The following is an 18535-nucleotide window of genomic DNA, read 5'->3' on the forward strand; positions in this document are numbered from 1 at the left end:
GGAAAAGTAAGCTGAAATGTCAAGATGCTTTATACACAAGGAAAGTAGTGTAAACTACTTATTTTGGTTGTGCTGTTTTTCAGTAAGGCTCTTGGCAGATTTCATCACTTTTCTTATCTCTGAGAAAAAGTATTGTCACAACAGGATTTTTTTTTTCCCCGTTCTCCATGCCGTATATTAAGGTGACACAATGCTTGCTTTTCAGGGCAACTGTGTCTTTATCCAACTTGAGTTAGCTGTATTTGTGCTTGTTTTTTTGTCTCCTCTCACTCTGTTAACCAGTGCTTTGAATTGGTACAGTTTGCATTGATTTGACAAATACCTGTGATAGAGCATCTGGTTTGGGATGTTTTCTGTTAAAGCATGGAATAAAAATAGTGGTTTTGTTAATCACAATTCCTTTGTGCAATACAGGAAATTTTAGCTAATAATTTCTTTGAAGGATTTGGAAACATTTATGTCAGCCAGTATGTGGATCATTTGCTAAGCCAGCAGAACCATCTTGTTTCCCCTTCTAAGTTTTGACCTTTGTGCACCTTTCATACTGCTGGTACTGCTTGCAGGAGCCTATAACTCACGATTGCACTGCCCATTCTCTGTAGTTGGAAAACACTGTAGTTCTGTTTGGCTGTGGAGGTCTGCCTAGCCTTAATACCCTGCAAACACTGCAACACAACTGTTCTGTACAACATATGGATTTGTCAGTGGGATGAACACTTCTCTTAAGGGTTTAAGATTAAGAACTTCATCTCCTCCAGAGAAACTCCAAAGCTTGTGCTTGTTCCTTCAGTGGGTAGTATAATTTTGGCTCTAATATCTGGCAGGGCTTTAGCCTTGTCACTCATCTTTAATATGATCATTCCAAAGTAGCTAATAATGTAAACTACACTATCATATAGAAATTTACTTTTATATCTAATCTACATTTTGTTAAATGTTTCAATTAAAATTATGTATTATTTTTTAGAGTATTTACATGTATGTTTTCCATGTGTGAGTTTGTGTTTTATATAATTCTGAATTGTGACTAGAAACTGATACCATTCTCTCTTCCTGTTTCAGCCTAGAAGATGAATAATCTTTCCTTTAGTGAACTCTGTTGCCTGTTCTGTTGTCCACCATGCCCAGGGAGAATTGCCTCCAAACTGGCATTCTTACCTCCTGACCCCACATACACTCTGATGTGCGATGAGAGTGGTAGTCGCTGGACTTTACATCTCTCAGAGCGAGCAGACTGGCAATATTCTTCTAGAGAAAAAGATGCTATTGAGTGCTTCATGACTAGAACAAGTAAAGGTAACAGGATTGCCTGTATGTTTGTGCGCTGCTCACCTAACGCCAAGTACACGTTGCTCTTCTCACACGGGAATGCTGTTGACTTAGGTCAGATGAGCAGCTTTTACATAGGACTGGGTTCACGGATTAATTGCAACATATTCTCATATGATTATTCTGGATATGGTGCAAGTTCTGGAAAGCCAACAGAGAAGAATCTCTATGCTGACATTGATGCTGCTTGGGTAGCTCTTAGGACAAGGTAAGACATCAGTTACTATTTTTCTTTTACAGCATGCTTTTCAAGTGGTTGTACTTAATCTACATTGGTAGTTTAAACAGAAGTGTTTACTTTAGGATTGATGGACCCATACCCAAGCTGATGGGTAGTTCCTTATGCTGAAAGTATTGTTAGTATTGAGCAGGATCAGTATGTAGTATATATTAGAAAAATTGAAAGGGGATGAAATTTCATAAGGTATGTTTCAGTGTTGAATGATTAGAAGATAATCCTTATTATCACATCTTGGGATTTCTCGGTTCGGAATCTCAGAATGTAGGAAAAATCTGTAGTAACTGATTCCCTGGTAACTGAGCCACTGGTATGATGTGGGTGAGAGGAAACAGTGGTTGATTTTCCAGATAATTCCATTACCTGCTTTTTTTTTTTTGGGGGGGGGGCGGCAGAAGCAGTGAAACTCTAAGAGTTTCATGGTGAGACACTTTTCTGTATTATGTTCAGATCATGTTTGTTTCAGAACTCAGACTATCAGCTACAGCATTTTGAGAGAGAGTTTTCTATAAAAAACAAAAAGATGTTTTTATCGTAGCAAAACAAGATATGTGAGAGAGGTTGTAGTGGATCTATGTAAATACATTATGGTGGGAACAAAAACCAGGAATTTGATTCAACAGTATTATCTCAAACAGATAAAAAATGAGCAAGGGAAAAAAAACATGAAAATTGGAAGAATATTGTTTTAAGCAATTTCTGTTTTCTAACCTTCTGGTTTTAGGGAGATAAAATAGTAAAGGTAAAAGACTCTGGAGGCATTCTCTGATACAAGTAAGAATCCTAGACACCACATAAATACCGTACTGAATACTCACTTAAATTTGAGAGCATTTTTCACCCTGATCTGTGCCATTTAGAGCAATATTATTCTTGTGTTACAAGTACCCAAGCTACAATAATATGGCTTTTTTCAAACACTGTGCAATCATAAGAATAGACATTCATCAGACAAATTCCCATCATATCATGTATTTTGCACCAAAAACCTGAGTTTAATGTAGAGCAGCATGTTTTGGCTTGATTGTTGCAACTTGAGTAAATTTTAATAAACTCAGGGGTATAACAAGGTAAGGGCAGGTGTAAAGACTCTTTAAATACTGAAGCCTGGTAGCTGTTGCAGTGAATTTAGAACTTGATCAGTGTAATAGTAAATATTTTCCTATTACTTTGGAGTGGATTATCCATTTTCAGTCTTTTAAATACACATATTGTCTTGCATTTCTTTTACATTATAATAAATCTGTGATACTACTTTTTAAAGAGGCATATGTTATTCACGTATTAGAACAGGGGCAACACTTATTATCATAAACCTTATACAACCAAGGGAATAGGTATTCAGCCTCATACATTCAAAACCATGTGTACTGTGTTTTTAGATTAGGTTTAGGCGTTTCTTTTGATTACAGTGGAAAGTTAAGATACAACTAGATGACTGTTTTATAAGCTAAGAGTTGTAACAGGTGCACTGGTGACTGGTTTGTGGTTGATAGATGATCTGGAAGACAGCTACTTGGTGAAACACCCAGTAACATTGACCAAAAACATAACATGATCTGTGAAAAATGTGGAAGACAGTCTGAATTGTTTACATGTACCAGAAATGGAAAAAGAACTAGATGGTGAAAATTGTCTGTCGGTTTACAGGCTGTGTTTTGTGAACTGACTTGTAATTATTGTCTTACCTCCCCCTGACAAATTTCAGATTGAAAATCTGATGGGAAATGTGAATGCAACTTGAATTGTCACCTCCTTTTTCAAACAATGCATAATGTACCTTCCTCAATCAAATAAGGTTACAACTTCATTATAATATCCCATCTGAACATGCCCTATGCTGAACAGACATTGTCAGGGGAAATTTTAAATGCATACTACATTTTTCTGCTTTTCCCCTCTTCCATTCAGGAGTGACCTTACCTCAATTCTGTTTGCTCTCTGTGTTTATTTTTTTTTGTCAAAACCTTCTTTGGAAACTAATCATTCTGCAGAGTGCATAGACCCTGGATTGGTCTGCCCAACTTGTGGATTTCACAAATGTGAACTGAATTTTTTCTGTTAAGTAAAATGTGGTTGGCATTACTAGCTTCCACTGTGGTACTTTTAACAACTTTCCAACTGGCAGACCCAGTCTTATGCTTGTATCTGAATGCAGCAGGCAGAAGTTCAGTACATGGCTCTGCATATACTGGCTCACAGTTTAGTTACAAGTCCACGGTATTGGTATTCTGAGACACTGTTCAGCTATGTTTAAATAATTAATTATATATCTTGACCAGAATAGAACCTTTGAGCATTTGCCACAGCATTGATTCACTTTTCTAGCATAGCCTGTTTTGTTAGTGTTACACTGGTACCGTCTATAATGGTTTACAATGTAAATGTTCTGCAGAAGCAAATTAATTCAGCAAATTGTGTGTAGGATAGATGAAAGTATAGCTGTAACTCCTTTGAAATTATTGCTGATGTGATGAAGAAAGGGATCCTAGATTTTTTAACCTGTGCTTCATAAGTTATGAAGGGATGAAGGAAAGAATGGAGAAATTACCTTTGCTGGAGGTTGATCACAGCCACCACAGCTCCCCGCATTCCCCACTCTGAAAAATGGGTTTGTAGAGCCCAATATTAAAAGACATTTCTGGGGTAAATGAAATTCTGTCATGGTTTTCATTCTACAGTCAACACAGTTGCTTGTGGTGGAGATGTGTTATTGTGTTAAGTTTGGTATCTTGGAAGGAAAATCCAGATAGTCATCTGTAAACTGGCACAACTGTCCCAAGATTGTGACATCTGACACCTAGGGTGAGATAGCCTGGAACTAGTATTGAGGGTGATGGTGAGGTTGGTCACCACTTCCTTCATGTAAATGAATACAGAATGCTAATTTGGCAGATGAGGAAAGGTAAACAGTAGATGCAGATGCTGGATTGTGTCCCTTTCCCTGCTTTGAGTATTTTAATTGGAAGCAGTAGCTATCCATGTGGATGCTATGCTGACTGTGGAAGAAGGCAAGGTGATTCACTGCCATGATGTTTAGGAAAGCTGCACGTTATTGCATATTCATGTACATGGGACTATATAAAACCTGCAAGTGCGTACATTCTTTTTCAGGCTGTCACAGCTACAAAGTGTTGAAATGCCAGGAGTAATTTTGGGATACGCCTATTTTCTGCTGTCTGGTCTCTCAAGGCCTTTGATGACACCCTAGGAAGGGTGGAAAGGTTTAACCAGCCTCAGGCAAATGCAGGGCAAGTGGCACTCATTCGGAGACTTGAAGACTTTCTGGGATTGCTTCATGGTCAGATTCACCTTTAAGAAGCCATACAGCCTCTTCATTGTTGGTTATCATGGACTGTATAACAACTGAAAAATTGAAGGGTGAATCTCACCATCAGACTGATGGACAGAATGTCCACAGTTTGACCCAGTATAGGAATGATACCCAATCCAGTTGGGCGTTTTTCTGAGAAATCACAAATTACTTTTTCCCCCCTTTATTCAGAAGTAAGGGTTTGGGGTTTTTTTCTAGAATTTGAGGTGCCTTGACTTGGAATATTTGGAGAGAAATTGAGCGTTTAAAAAAGTTGATCAATTTATTGTGAAGAGAAATCTTAACCAATAAAGCAAATGTACCTAGGTACTACAACTAGGTTTAGAAATGGCCAAACCATCATGAGAGGGGCAGAGGGGGTGCAGTGTGATGCTTTCAACACACATTATCAGTGGACTTCTGTCATAAAACCTATTTCCCTTTTTCTTCTAGCAATGTTATGTATTGTATAAACAAGAAGGGGAATGTGCATCAGAGTTGAGGAAGAGCAGTACACTCAAGAGTTTATTCGTGGCCTGGAATGTTGATAGTTAAAGGTGGGGAGGATGTTCATGCCTTCCATGTTCTGCGATTTGCAGCTGTAATTACGTATGTTAAGTGCATGATGAGAAAAGGTTCTGAAATGTGCATTGAAAATTCCCTCAGGATGTTCCCCCTTTTCTATGTGCTTTGAGCAATTTTGTCAGTTGGTTAAATGGGTGTTGCAATAGCTTCACAAACAGTAGTATCTTTAGAGCATCTACTGAACCTCTTCCTTAGTGTGAGCCTGAGAGTTACTACTGAAAGTGTACCTTCCTAAGGTTCATCTTACTCATGCTTTGCTTCATTATTGTAAAGTGAGCAAGTCTTCCAGATTAACAGCAGTAGTTCAGAAGTAAAAACAAATTGTTTTGTCTCCCTTAAGTATATCAAGGGCAAAATGACAGGTACTGTAAGATTCTGCAAGTATAGTATAGTAATTTCAGCTGGTATTTGGTTGTTAAAGGTGGCTGATGTAAAAAAAACCAAAACAAAACAAAAACAAAAACAAACAAACAAACAAACAAAACCCAAACAAAACAGTCCCCACTTGTTACAGCCAGATGTGCATTTTGTAGTTGGCATGTTGTGCATCATGGTAACATGATGTATCAAATGAAAGTATAAAATACGGTGAGTACCCAAGGTATGTGATTTATGATATCTATCCAATTAAAGTGTTCAAGGTGAGGCTGGATGGGGCTTTGAGCAACCTTATTTAGCGAAGATATCCCTGCCTATGGTGGGGCCTGGACTAGATCATCTGCTGACCCAAACTGTTCTGATTCTATGGAAAGAAAAGGAGGAGGAGTGAGGGGCAGAAAAGAGATGGACTGCCACTAAGATAGGTGTGTAGCAGAGTGCAGAAAGGGTTTTGTTGCAGAGACAAAATACAAAGGAAACTGTGAAGGAGGTTCTGCTATGGCACATTGTGCAGTTTGTCACAAAGGGGAAAAAAAAGAACATTTTGTGGTTGTTTAGCAGTTCTTCTTTTCCTCCCAGAAGATTAGAAGATCAGGCAGGAGTGTTCAGGGTTGCCTCCTTTACAAGAGATGTGTTGATCTATATCCAATCAACATATGCAGGCTTGCAGAATTGAATACAGGCTTCATTAGTCACCCTCTGTTAGCATCTTCATTAGTCACTCTGTGTTAGCCTGGGCTCTGATTCTAGAGAGTGGTCTGATTACATGGTTACACTGATACATTGGCTTGCTCCATCCTTCAACGCACCAGAGAAGCATTTCACTTCGTGCCTAGCCCTGAAGGCAGCCAGCACAGAGGCAGAAAAGTAGCTGCTCCTCTACTCCCAAAAGAGATTAATTTAACTTACTAAACTAGTTGTTGCCCTTCATTTGGCTTCACCATGTGGCCGAAGACACAAACAGGAAAGTATTTCTCTTCTGTCTGGCAATAGTTTAGCTTTGTAGTGGAGTTTAGCCTGTACCCTTAGCAGGATGATAGGGCAGAAGTCTGTGAGTGCTTAGACACTGTGTAGATGCTAGCAAGCTTATGTCAACAGAGGTACATTTGGTTGTATGTAAAAAATGCTCTTCAGGTCCCATGTGTTTTCCAGGCAGGCAGCCCTTAGTTGTATCAACATAAAGGATGAATCAGGCGTTGAAAGGAACTTAAATCTCAGTTGCTATGGGAAAGAGAAAAATGTGGGCAGCCGTTAAACCGTGGAAGATATCTAAGTTTTATGCCAGATTCAGTCCAGAATAACTTGACCCTGAGGAAGAGTGCTTTCTCCAAGAAGGTACATCTGTGCACAGCTACTTTTAAGATTTTGTTCTAAGGTCTCTTCTGGGGATTATGGCTTTAAAAAACCCAAACATAAAAAAACTCCACTACTACCACCACCAACAAACTGAACTCTTGTCTATTCTGACACAAGTTACCTAAAATTACTTCAGTAGACAATAGTGTTTACATTACTCCTGTGGTCAAAATAATACACTTTCAAAGGTATCAATAGTTTTTACAACATGTCTTTGAGCTTTTTGTCACCAGAACAGGTATTTGCAGCATATTGCTCTCTAATGTTTACATTCCCCTTCCTCAGAATGACCTCTAATTCTAACACAATGATTAAGAGAACAACATCACTGCCACTTTTTTCTTGATCTGACATTTCCTCATTTGGAAGACCCCATGTGTAGTCAAGTAATAACTTTCTTCAGAACTTAGAATCATAGAATCCTTTAGGTTGGAAGGGACCTCCAAGATCATCAAGTCCAACCATTGAGCCATTCTTCATGAAATTTACTTGGAGTTTACAGGAGTGTTAAAATGAGTAGACAGAGTTTATGACTAGGGAACTTACCAACAGTTATCTTTTCATCAGCTCTTCCATTTCAGATTGAAAAGTGACACTTTGTCTGAGTGGAGTTAAGGGACAGTGGAGCTCTTCCTTTTTCCTGAACTTTTCAGAAGGCTGCTCAGCTTAAGAGGCACAGCAGATGTTGTTCTCTGGTTTCCAAGCTTCTTGTTTTGTTTTGCTGTGTTTTGTTGGGGGGTGGAGGGCTGAAGGATTTGGATCCAAAAACAGGGGAAGAATATAACGAGAAACAGGACAATATATCCTCCAAAATATAGGTTTAAGTGTTGCTTTAAATATCTGTGCAAATGGTCTGCATCTCGTAAAGCTCAATACCTGAGGAAATTTTGAGTGTGATAATTTGTACGGTTTTTCATTTGAGAACTATGTTATGTCATAATGTGCTCTGCAAACTCCATGACATACTAATGGTGCCAAGATTAATGTGAAATATTTTTTTTCAGGGATAGAAGGCTATACTGTACTTTCAGAATGCACAAATGTGATTTGTAATAGTTTGAATTGGGATATTAATAATAAAAGGATATGTGCTATGCTCTTTTCAGGTGTTTCAGAAGACAGAGAAATAGTGAAGACCTTACATTTGTTTTCCTTTCAAAGCTTTAATTTATTGTATGTTTGTGAGTTGGAATTCTGAGAAAATCTTTGTTAATTAGAATGTTTGAGGTTTTTTTATTCTCAGAATTGTTGAGGTGTCAGGTTTGCCTGTAGGTGTAGGCTGATGATTGAGTCTTACTGTTCTAGAAATCTTAACGTGATTATGGAATTCTTTCTAGGAAACCCTGATGGTAATTAAGTAGTCAAAATAAAGTTAGTCCTTATGAATGTATCTGTGCTAAGACTTTCAAGTTTTTGTTTCACTCTAACAGAACACAATTTAAATAAATTGATGAATAAATAGAAAATGTTAGCTGTGAATGGTGGATTTTAGCCCCAATTTAGAAAGCTTATTGGAGCAGCTAATGAGTTCTGCTAGTGATAATTAAAATTTAGTAATACTCAAATGTGGTTTTTATTTTTTTTTTTTGAAATCTTACTAGATTTTTTTATTATTGTTTATTGCATATTGATGTAACAGGGCACATTTTGTGTCTTACTGAAAAGCAGTTGTGGATTTATTTTTTTTTTTTTGGTTGGTAATTTGAAAGTCTTGGTACATGTGAAACTTCTTCTTTCCTAATGTTCCTGATTTTGAGGCTATTAAACTTCACTGGTTTTAGTGTTTGGTGACCTATGTAGATAAGATAGTGGAGTGTTTCGTTACTTCAGTTTCCCTGGTCTTACAGGAGGTGTGTGAAAGGTACTTATATGAGAACTCCTTTGTGCATATCAGTACCTAGCTTTGACAGAAAAGATGCATGCATTTACTGTAGAAGAAGTAATGGCTGCACTTTCCTTCAGCTGACAACAGCTAGTTGACTGTCGGTCCTTTTAGGATGATAGTTGGTGAACATTAAATGCCTCATGCTGTTCCACAGTGGTGTTAAGCTTATTTTCTGTAACCCAAAAAGCTAAACAAGCTTCTGATAATAAATGAGAACGAGGTTTGATTTAATTTTTTTTTTTTAGTATGGTGCAGTATCTCTTCTTGTTTACAGTATTTGCTTTCCCAAACAAGTTAAAAATACCCAGATAGGTAGACTTTTGCAGTCTGAAACTCTACTACGAGTACTTTATTAGTATACACCAATATATCAGCAGCTCACTTCTGCTGTGGGCATTGTGCTTGCCAGCGTAAGATTCTGCTTGGAGGCCTTTCCAGTGTTGCTTTGGAACCAGCTGCTTTGTCTTCACACTAATGCAGAAAAATATGACGTCTGATTTGTATAAGTGCTAGTTAGATGTTCCATGACTCTTGTTTACTTCAGTAAATTAGAGAAAAAGTGAGTAATTTCATCTTATTAGGAGGGAGGCTTCGTGTTTAATTTTGTAGTGCTTGTTGGGCTGTCTTAATTGTGGGTTAGGCTGCGTACTCTTCATGCTAGCTTGCATGGCAAATCAACTGTGATAAGAAGGAAGTATCTCAGCTATAACATGGAATACATAATATTCTGACCACTGCCGATATAGGCTTGCTTTAGGATACACTAAATTGCTGAGCAGTGTTACCATCTTGTAATTTTATCACGTATCAGAAGAGTAAAGCTGACCAATTTTTTTTTTTTTTTCAGATTTGACTATGCTCCTCTTAATGATAACTGTAGAGCTGGTAAGGCTCTAATCAGTTTTCTGTTGTGGGTCCACTAGAGTTACCAGTAAAGGCTTTCAACTAGTATGCAAGTCACAACTGCATTCATAAATCTGTATTTAAAAAAACCACACCATATTTCAATATTATTCAGGCATAAGGCAAAAATAAAATGACTGCAAATACAGAGTAAATAATTATCCCTTTAAGACAGGAATATTATAGAGTATAATTACATGTTCTTCTGCCAGCTCCGGTTGATGAAATTTTAATCTTCAGAAATGCCCTTTTTGCCTTGCTGTATAGTTAGTTTTGTTTCACTTTGTGCCTCTTTGGTTAACATTTTTAATTTCCTAGGTACGGAATCCGCCCTGAAAATGTGATTATATATGGCCAGAGTATAGGAACAGTACCATCTGTGGATCTTGCTGCTAGGTATGAAAGTGCTGCTGTGATTCTCCATTCTCCACTGACCTCAGGAATGCGGGTGGCTTTTCCTGATACAAAGAAGACCTACTGCTTTGATGCATTCCCAAAGTAAGTTGTAGGATTTTGTATTATGTGCCCATTTTTCTCTGACTGAAGTTTTAGACCAGGGGAACAAGTAATACGGCAGATTCTCTGAAATGACGTTGAAATGTTAAAAAAGAATAGTTGGAGAAAAATCAGGGTGAATAACAAGGAGTAACATTTGATTTGAAGTTTACAGAACTTTTTAAAATCTAGGTTTTTCACATGTCTGATCATTTCAGTGGGTATCTGTTGGAGAAGTGATTAGTTTTCTTATATGTAACCTGGAAGATCACTAATTCTAACAAGTGATTCTAGTCCAATGAATTGTTAATCTGAGTAACAGTGAAAAAACTGTTTTGCGTATGTTCCTGTAAGTAGCAAAAACTGGAAAACTAACTAAACCTTAACGGAAGAAAACTCCTGTCACGTATTTCAGTACTATGCCACTAGTTGTCATTTAAAAACTGGTACGTTTGTCTCAAAGAATTACTTGTATTTTGATCATATAACCTCAAAGACTTTTTTTTTTTCCCCATAGCTAGCCACACTTTAAGTGCTAAAATTAAAGAATTTTACTTCTGGTAAGCACTTTTTCACTGAAAACCTCCAAACTAATATTTTCATCAGTCCAGTGACTTGGATTTTTTTGAAGTGAACATGATAATGAATACCACTTTTGGATGGATTTCACTGTTACTCGATCTGAATAGTTTCCAGTGGTGTTTCTTTTTTTGTGTGGCTTAAATGTGCTGCTGTAGTGGCTTCCACAGAGTTAAGGTCTGATTTTTCTAAAGATTTAAACAACTTCAGAATTGAATCATTAAAACTACAATTTGTAATTAAAAAGTGAAATTAACAGTCTGGTCTTTCAAAAAAAAAAAAGATTTACTGAAGCTCACTGTATTCATAGCTATGATCTTTTTCTTACAGCATTGACAAAATTTCTAAAATAACATCTCCTGTGTTAATAATCCACGGGACTGAAGACGAAGTAATTGACTTTTCACATGGCCTAGCGTTATTTGAGCGTTGCCAGAGACCTGTAGAACCACTGTGGGTAGAAGGAGCAGGACATAATGATGTGGAACTCTATGGACAGTACCTTGAAAGGTTGAAACAGTTTGTGTCTCAGGATCTGGTGAACTTGTAATTTCCTTTGTATATTTATATGCTTTTTCAATTCACTGTGGAACTGCACACCTTGATAACACATAAAACCTGAAGATTGTGTTTTCAAATCATCTTGGTTGCCTTTATTAAATGTACAGCTAATGATTTGTCAACATAATTAATGAAGGTTTTAACGCCTGTATTATAAACTGGAATTACATGATCTGGCAGTCAAGCTTGGCAGTTCATATTACTTTGTGAGTTTTTTTTCATTCTTAGATATACAAAAAAACCCACAAGAAGTACTGTATGAAATTCCAGTTATATAAAATCAAATGCTGTAAGGGTGTTGCCAAATGCTTTAGCATATGAAAAACAAGTTTATAAATATTTTTTAAGCATCTCAAAATGTACTGTGACTTACTCTGTTGCACAGGTGTAAATTAAGAAACAGACTTCTAAGCAGGTGTTCTGTAAAAATGTAGTAGCCAGGAAATTTGAACAAATAGTAATGTATGTAGAAAGAATAGTCACTGGAAATTACTATGCCCTGTTATAAGGGAGGGGATCAAAAGAGTTCGCTCTTTCTGTATTTTTCATATCTTCTGTGCTTGGTTTTACTTCAGTTATTTTGTTCTTGTATTGTCCCTAACTTTTCAGGTTAAACAAATGTACTCACTCATCTTTTCAACAGTCCTAATCTTGCCAAAATAATACTGCAAATTACCGTTGTTGTAATGTAAATATCATTCACATGATTGCTACTGAGGCCACCAAGTACTTCCTTGAAACCAGTGAGACTTTTAGAACCTAAAAGGCTTTGTGGACAGTGCTGTTTTGAACACTGATGGCCTAGAGATGAAGTATTTCATTAGGGAGAACTAGGAAGCTTATCCAACTCTGTAATAAACTAATTGCAAGTTCATGGCTGTCTGTTCCAGCTTACTTTTGGATGTTTAATGTAAAAGCTTACTGTTTTTTGAGTATTGTATGGAAATTTTACTAATCACACCTGGATGGGTGGGGGGAGGGGCAAGAAGAGAATGTTGACATTTTTCTATTAACTCATAGTAAAATAAATTTTAAGTTGCCTTTCCCTTGAATGCATTTTGCGTGAATAAAAGTATGAAAAATAAAATTAAGTATATGTAGCCTATTTGTAAACAAAGTAATATTCCAACAATACACACTGTGCTTCTGATTTTAAGGCCTTATGTAGCTTATTTGTTTGGCTTGTTTTTTGTGATTGAGACTATTGTATACTTAAATGTATCTTCAAGTATTGTGAAAACCTTGGTTAAGATGTGTTGATTAACAGTAAACAATATTCCACACACTTGTTCTTTTCTTTTCTTTTTTTTTTAAGAAATAGCAACAGTTGCTTTCAATATCAAATAAATAAACAGGGCCACATTTACTCAGGGAGCACTGAGAACTAAAGCAGTAACCCGTTGTTATGAACTGTCAGCACACGTCTTCCATCAGCAGCTACAGTTCTGATCACCCCCCACCCCTGTGCCTCATCTGACTTTGCTCTGCTAGTCAGCATGCAGGTTGCCTGCTGCAGAGCTACTTCCAAACGTTCTTCTGTCATGAATTCAAGTTTAGTCTTCTTTGACATCATCGGTACTTACCTTGTGCTCTTTAGTTTGTTAACTGAGTAGAAAGAAATTTGAATTTGTTCTTAAGCAACTGGGTTCTTGTTTGTCTTTTCGATAGTGTGGTTCAGTGTGTTCTGAACTTCAGATTAGCGTTCAGGAACCCTAATGTCAGATTGAAATATTTTCATCCCAATCCAAGGTTTTGCAATTGGAAGTGTACTTAAATAGATATCTTAACAGCTTTATTGCATCATACTATGTATGCAGTTTGATTTCATTTTCTTTCTACCTTCCAGCCACCACCCGAGTTGGGTGAAAATCGTTACGATTAAGTGTTTAAGTGCTTTCTTTGAGATGAATGAAGTCCATTTTGGGAGTCCTCTTAGGAAAGTAAAGCATGTGGAACTGCAGTGATAAGTGATAGATTGGTTGATAAGTGATAGATTGGTTGATAATTCAGCAAATTGCAGACAAATGATTAAGCCTCATCACAAGAACTTCTGATTGTGCTAGGGAATATTATGGCACCTGGTAACTGAAAAGACAGAAAAGGTGGCATAGTAGTTTTGCTGCTTTTGTTTCTGTGTTTTGTTGAGGCAGAACAAAAGGCCTGATTAACAATGTTTTGTTGTCAGTAGATGCAGCTGTGCTGTATTACAGTGGTGAGTAAAGGTTCTGGTATCTTTGGGACCATTTATGTAAAGTTAATTATTGCCAGTTCTTATTTTACACCTAGATTTTTCAGACTAGTTTACTGAAGGAATTAAAAATGGTTTTAGGCACAGTGTAGCTTGTGTTGAGAGTCAGATTATGGCAACAAACTTGTTATGGGCATAAAGGAACTCAGATGTTGCAGCTAGGAACAAAACATTTCACATGGTGGTTGTCTTGTCCTTAAAACATCATTTTGGTGAATTTGACAATGGGCTGTTGTTTTACGTTATAAATACAATTGTCTCACGATAAATGAGCATTCATAAACAAAACAATGTCTGTATTTTATCAAAAAAAGAAAAGAGCATTTTGTGAACCACGTGCTCTTACACTTTTTTTCTTTAAGACACAAATATTTGACAGTAGGCTGTCTTTTTCAGTTCTGGAAACCTTGGCAAAACAACTTTAAAAACAACTTCATTGATGTAAAATATTACCTTTTAAAGGTGGGGCATGTTTTGCTTTCTCACATTCCTAGCTACACATTTAAAAAAAAAAAAAAAAATTAAAACCTCCCCTCTCTACTGTCTGCTTGTGGCAGCAAGGAATTACAGTGTATGTTTACTTTGGAATCAGTGTCCTGTGTATGTGAGGGGCTGACCACTTGAAAGATGTGTCAGGGTTTAAGGTTGGGCCATGCACTAGGCAAGTGACAGGCTACTCACAACCAAACTGTCTCCATTCCCAAAGGGGAAAAGAAATGGAATAAGGGAGAAAGGCTTAGGGGTTGGAAAAGAAAACTAAAACAGCTTTAATGAAAATAATAAGATGGAGAATATATAAATATATACACAATAAATATCAAACCGAACGCCCTGTATGACAATTACATCACCTTCACCACTGGTGCTTTGGAGCAGGGACTGGGAAGTCTCACACTGCATTCAACAGTAGAGGGAACCAGATTGAGGAGCTGGATTCTGGAACTGGTACCAAGATCAAAGGCAGAACAGAGTCCTCCTTGGATGCCAGCCATTGAAGAAGACAGATTGACCCTGATGATCCCTCAGCTTTGTACTGAATATGGCACATATGGGATGGAATACCTCGTTGGCCAGTTCAGGGTCACCTGTCCTGTTCCCTCTGCCCTGCAGGTGCAGACTTTTACTTTCTGCACCCCCAACATGGTACACAAGATTTAGCAGGGACCTTGGTCGGCACAGGAGCAAGTGTAAGCAAGAGCCTTTTGCATACCAGTCCTTGGTAGTAACTGTAAACATCAAGTGTTATATGTTCTCGAGGGGTCCCTCTCAATCTCATCCATTCTGTGGTACTGTGAAGTATGGCAATGCATATCTTGGTTGGCACTGCCATACACACCAGCTCAGAAGTTCAGCAAGTAGCAGAGAAGACTGAGTAGAGAGAGTGTTGTTTAGGGTTGTTTTAAAAAAATTAATTGACAAAGCTTACTCTACTTCAATAGCCATTTGTGTAACAAGGTAAGTTGTTTGTGTTCTCATTGGGAGAATAGAAAGATCTTCATGCGCTGGCTGTGCATCATGCTTGGTCCCCTTCACCTAAAGGGTTCAGGTAGCATTTGAATGTTAATGATCTTTAAAAGTTAGAAAACTCCTTGAGCTAAAGTAGCACCAGACTGGAATTTAAGCATGAAATAACCATCAAACTCATAAAACGCAGAAGTTCTTAACCAATTTGTATTGGGAGAACGTTAGTTGTGAAACAGCCGTAGAAAGAAATTATGCTTCCCTGTGAAGAAATTTTATTGTATGATGGTAATAATAAATTGTACACCATGCCACCTTCTTTTTTTTTTTTTTTAAATTTCTCATGGAAGACCTCTTTATTTTTCTTTCTGTGAAAGGAAGTAAAATCCTAGCATATTTCTGGTGAAATGTCAAGGAAAATCTTTCAAGAAAGGATAGTGTAAAATAAATATTCTTAAAAGTTGATTAATCTGTCTGCAAGGAAGGGCCCCAACTTAAAAGTGTCTTCATATGAACTTTTCCCTGGAGGTGTTAATAAATTATCTTAGTCTAATAATCTATTTCAATATAATTAGAAAGGCTCAAAAGGGTTTTGTTGCCTAGAAGAGTTTTTGTGGCTGGTAAATGAGGCATCATACAAATGGTTGCAATTTTGACATTTCATTTTCAAGTTTGGTTTTTTTTTTTTTTTTTGCTTCTGGAGGGGAAATAGTTTTCTAACCTTCGGCACTGAAGAAAAGACATGGCAGAGAGATTATTGAAGATGAGATAGTCAATTTGCATCCATATTGTGCTATAAGGTATGTGCATCTTGTGTAGGTAGCCATGCTTTTTCTCCTGGAGCATAGGATATATCAATATGAATGGAATTAGGTTCTTATACTGGAACATTATTTTTTTCTTCCAAAACCACAAAGATTTTTTCCCAAAGTTTTCTTCTGGAGTCAGGTAAATAGTGGATTTACTGCATTGTTCTAGGACACAATTACACCAAAGATCCAAGAAAGTCTTAAGCTAGAACAGCATTTAAAGTCATTTGATCAGTAACTCATATAGTACCTCCAAGAGATAATGACAATGCAGTCCTTCTCAAGTATGTTGAGCATTGCAAAGCTCCTAGGTTGGGTGAGTCATCTGCTTTTAAAAATCACAGAGTCCAGGTACACTTTAAATGTGAAAGGGTTGTAAGTTATCCTAAGGGGAACAAGGAGAGTGTGGACTCAAAATCACCATCGGCTTTGCCAAAGCATTACTGGTTTGGAGGCGCATATGATGTGTTACAGTTTTGCCCCGTGTACTGATTAAAATAAGTTGGCTAGGTCCATTTGGTAGGCGCTGCGTACTATTTCTAACAGGAACAGAACCATGCTGATCACTGGTTTGAAATGTCTTCCTAGGGTGTTGAAGTTTTACTATGTTAATGGTGATGTTTTAACTCATTAGAAGCACATCCACAAAAGACTTGAATAATGAAACCTAAGTGCTGACAAGAGGCATTATAGTTTTCAGACCTTTCTGCTACCCTAGATGCCATACGATGATGCTAAATATATAGTTTAGTTCTTTTTTTTTAGTATTTGGCCAACTCTTTTATAGCACGTTGTGCAGAGAAGGGCAAAGTATTACATGGTTTACTTACCAGAGTTCTGTTTTTTTTGTACTATGGTTTGTGGTTAGCAACAAACTTGAATAAAAGCCACTACCTGTCAGAGATTTTGTGGCTGCTCAAGTAGTGTAACTTAGACCATGTGCTTGGAGACAGAACAGGAGGACAGAAAAAGAATACAGTCGTGATGTGTATGAGGCTCTGTTCTGTAGTCATAGACAGTGCCCTCTCAGTTTGCCCGTCATAGCAGATGTGTAATAGATAACCTGTCATTCTGTTATTTTTGATTCCTAAATGAAAAGAACTGGAGTCATTCTAAAAGTTGGTATGAGACGAAGGCTGTATTTTATATATCCCTCTGTAGTGACCAAGTCTAGAATATTCTATTCTGAGGAGAAGCTGAGATTCACTTGTCAGAAGATGGAGATCTCCAGATACATGAGATAACGTAAGACATAGTAAAAGCATGAGGACTGGCAGCTTTGAAGATGCAGTCGTGGAGGCATCTCCAGAATAACGCAGATAAGGAGAATGTTAAATCTAAGATAAGATCATTTCAGACCATGCTGTTACAATGTGTTATTGTCATGAAAAATTTTCACTTACTAACCATAAGGAGATGCATTTTACATCAGGCATTGTTCATGAATAACAATATCACATTGTATTTGCCCATGACTCTGGTCTGTGACATTTATGTTTGCTTTCGACAGAAATTTGCATGAGCAGGTTTGTTTGAATGGATGTTTGGGTAATAGATACTCTATTAAGCAGTCATATATGAAAACCAGTGTTCATATGGGAACAAAATATGACGTATTTCTGATAATTGCTTTGTCAGTGTTCAGCAGCTCTTCTGGGCCAAGTTGTCTGTTGTTCTGTGTGCAGTGTGTGAGCACTTGGCCAACCAAGAGAATGTATGTATTTAACAGTAATTTTGTTGCTCTTTTATCATTTTTTTCTGAATTGTAATTAGTACTCTATGACATCAGTGAACAACTGAATATTTTAAGTAACCAGGAATCACTAAGATGGTTAAGATGTGTGCCTGTTTAAGCATATGATTAATATTTTTAAATATATACATTTCCTTATAGTACTGTCAGTGCACAGAAAACACATATACAACAACTCAGCTGTTGTACAATTATGTAGTTTCACTGGAGGAAAACGTGGTCATTTATGATAGCAAAGGATTTAATTCTTATTCATAGTAAATGATTTAACGGGATGCAGTGCTTTTCTGTTTTTTCCTTTTATGGTTCAGAGGGTTTTCTTTCCTGTTACATAGTTCTAATTAAAGAAGCAGTTTGGTTATGGTGATGGGAGCTGATCCACTCCATTAGGCTTCCGTGAAACACACAGATAGCTCTTTCCAAATCTAAATTTTATATTACTGCAGCTTTCAACACTATGTAGACTGTGTGTAGAACAACATGATATAGGTAAAAGATGAAGTTTTTTACTTAAGCAAATTTCTGAATTTCTTATGTCAGTATTTTTGCAATAACTCGGTGACCTTATCCACAATAAATGTAGGATTACTTCTGCTTCTTTTCTTTAATTCATAGGATCATAGAATCATAGAATGGGCTGGA

General features: G+C 37.1%; 1 protein-coding gene across 1 annotated transcript; it reads left to right on the top strand.

The window, feature by feature from the left end:
- Positions 1–1059: 1059 nt before the first annotated feature.
- ABHD17B (abhydrolase domain containing 17B) lies at positions 1060–12905 on the top strand. Its single transcript, XM_008937562.1, has 3 exons — positions 1060–1537; positions 10306–10485; positions 11392–12905. The coding sequence occupies exons 1-3, from the start codon at positions 1071–1073 to the stop codon at positions 11609–11611; spliced, it is 867 nt and encodes a 288-aa protein (XP_008935810.1). The 5' UTR covers positions 1060–1070; the 3' UTR covers positions 11612–12905.
- Positions 12906–18535: the final 5630 nt, after the last annotated feature.

The sequence above is a fragment of the Merops nubicus genome, unplaced genomic scaffold, assembly GCF_000691845.1.
Source record: "Merops nubicus isolate BGI_N331 unplaced genomic scaffold, ASM69184v1 scaffold24433, whole genome shotgun sequence".
Classification (NCBI taxonomy): domain Eukaryota; kingdom Metazoa; phylum Chordata; class Aves; order Coraciiformes; family Meropidae; genus Merops; species Merops nubicus.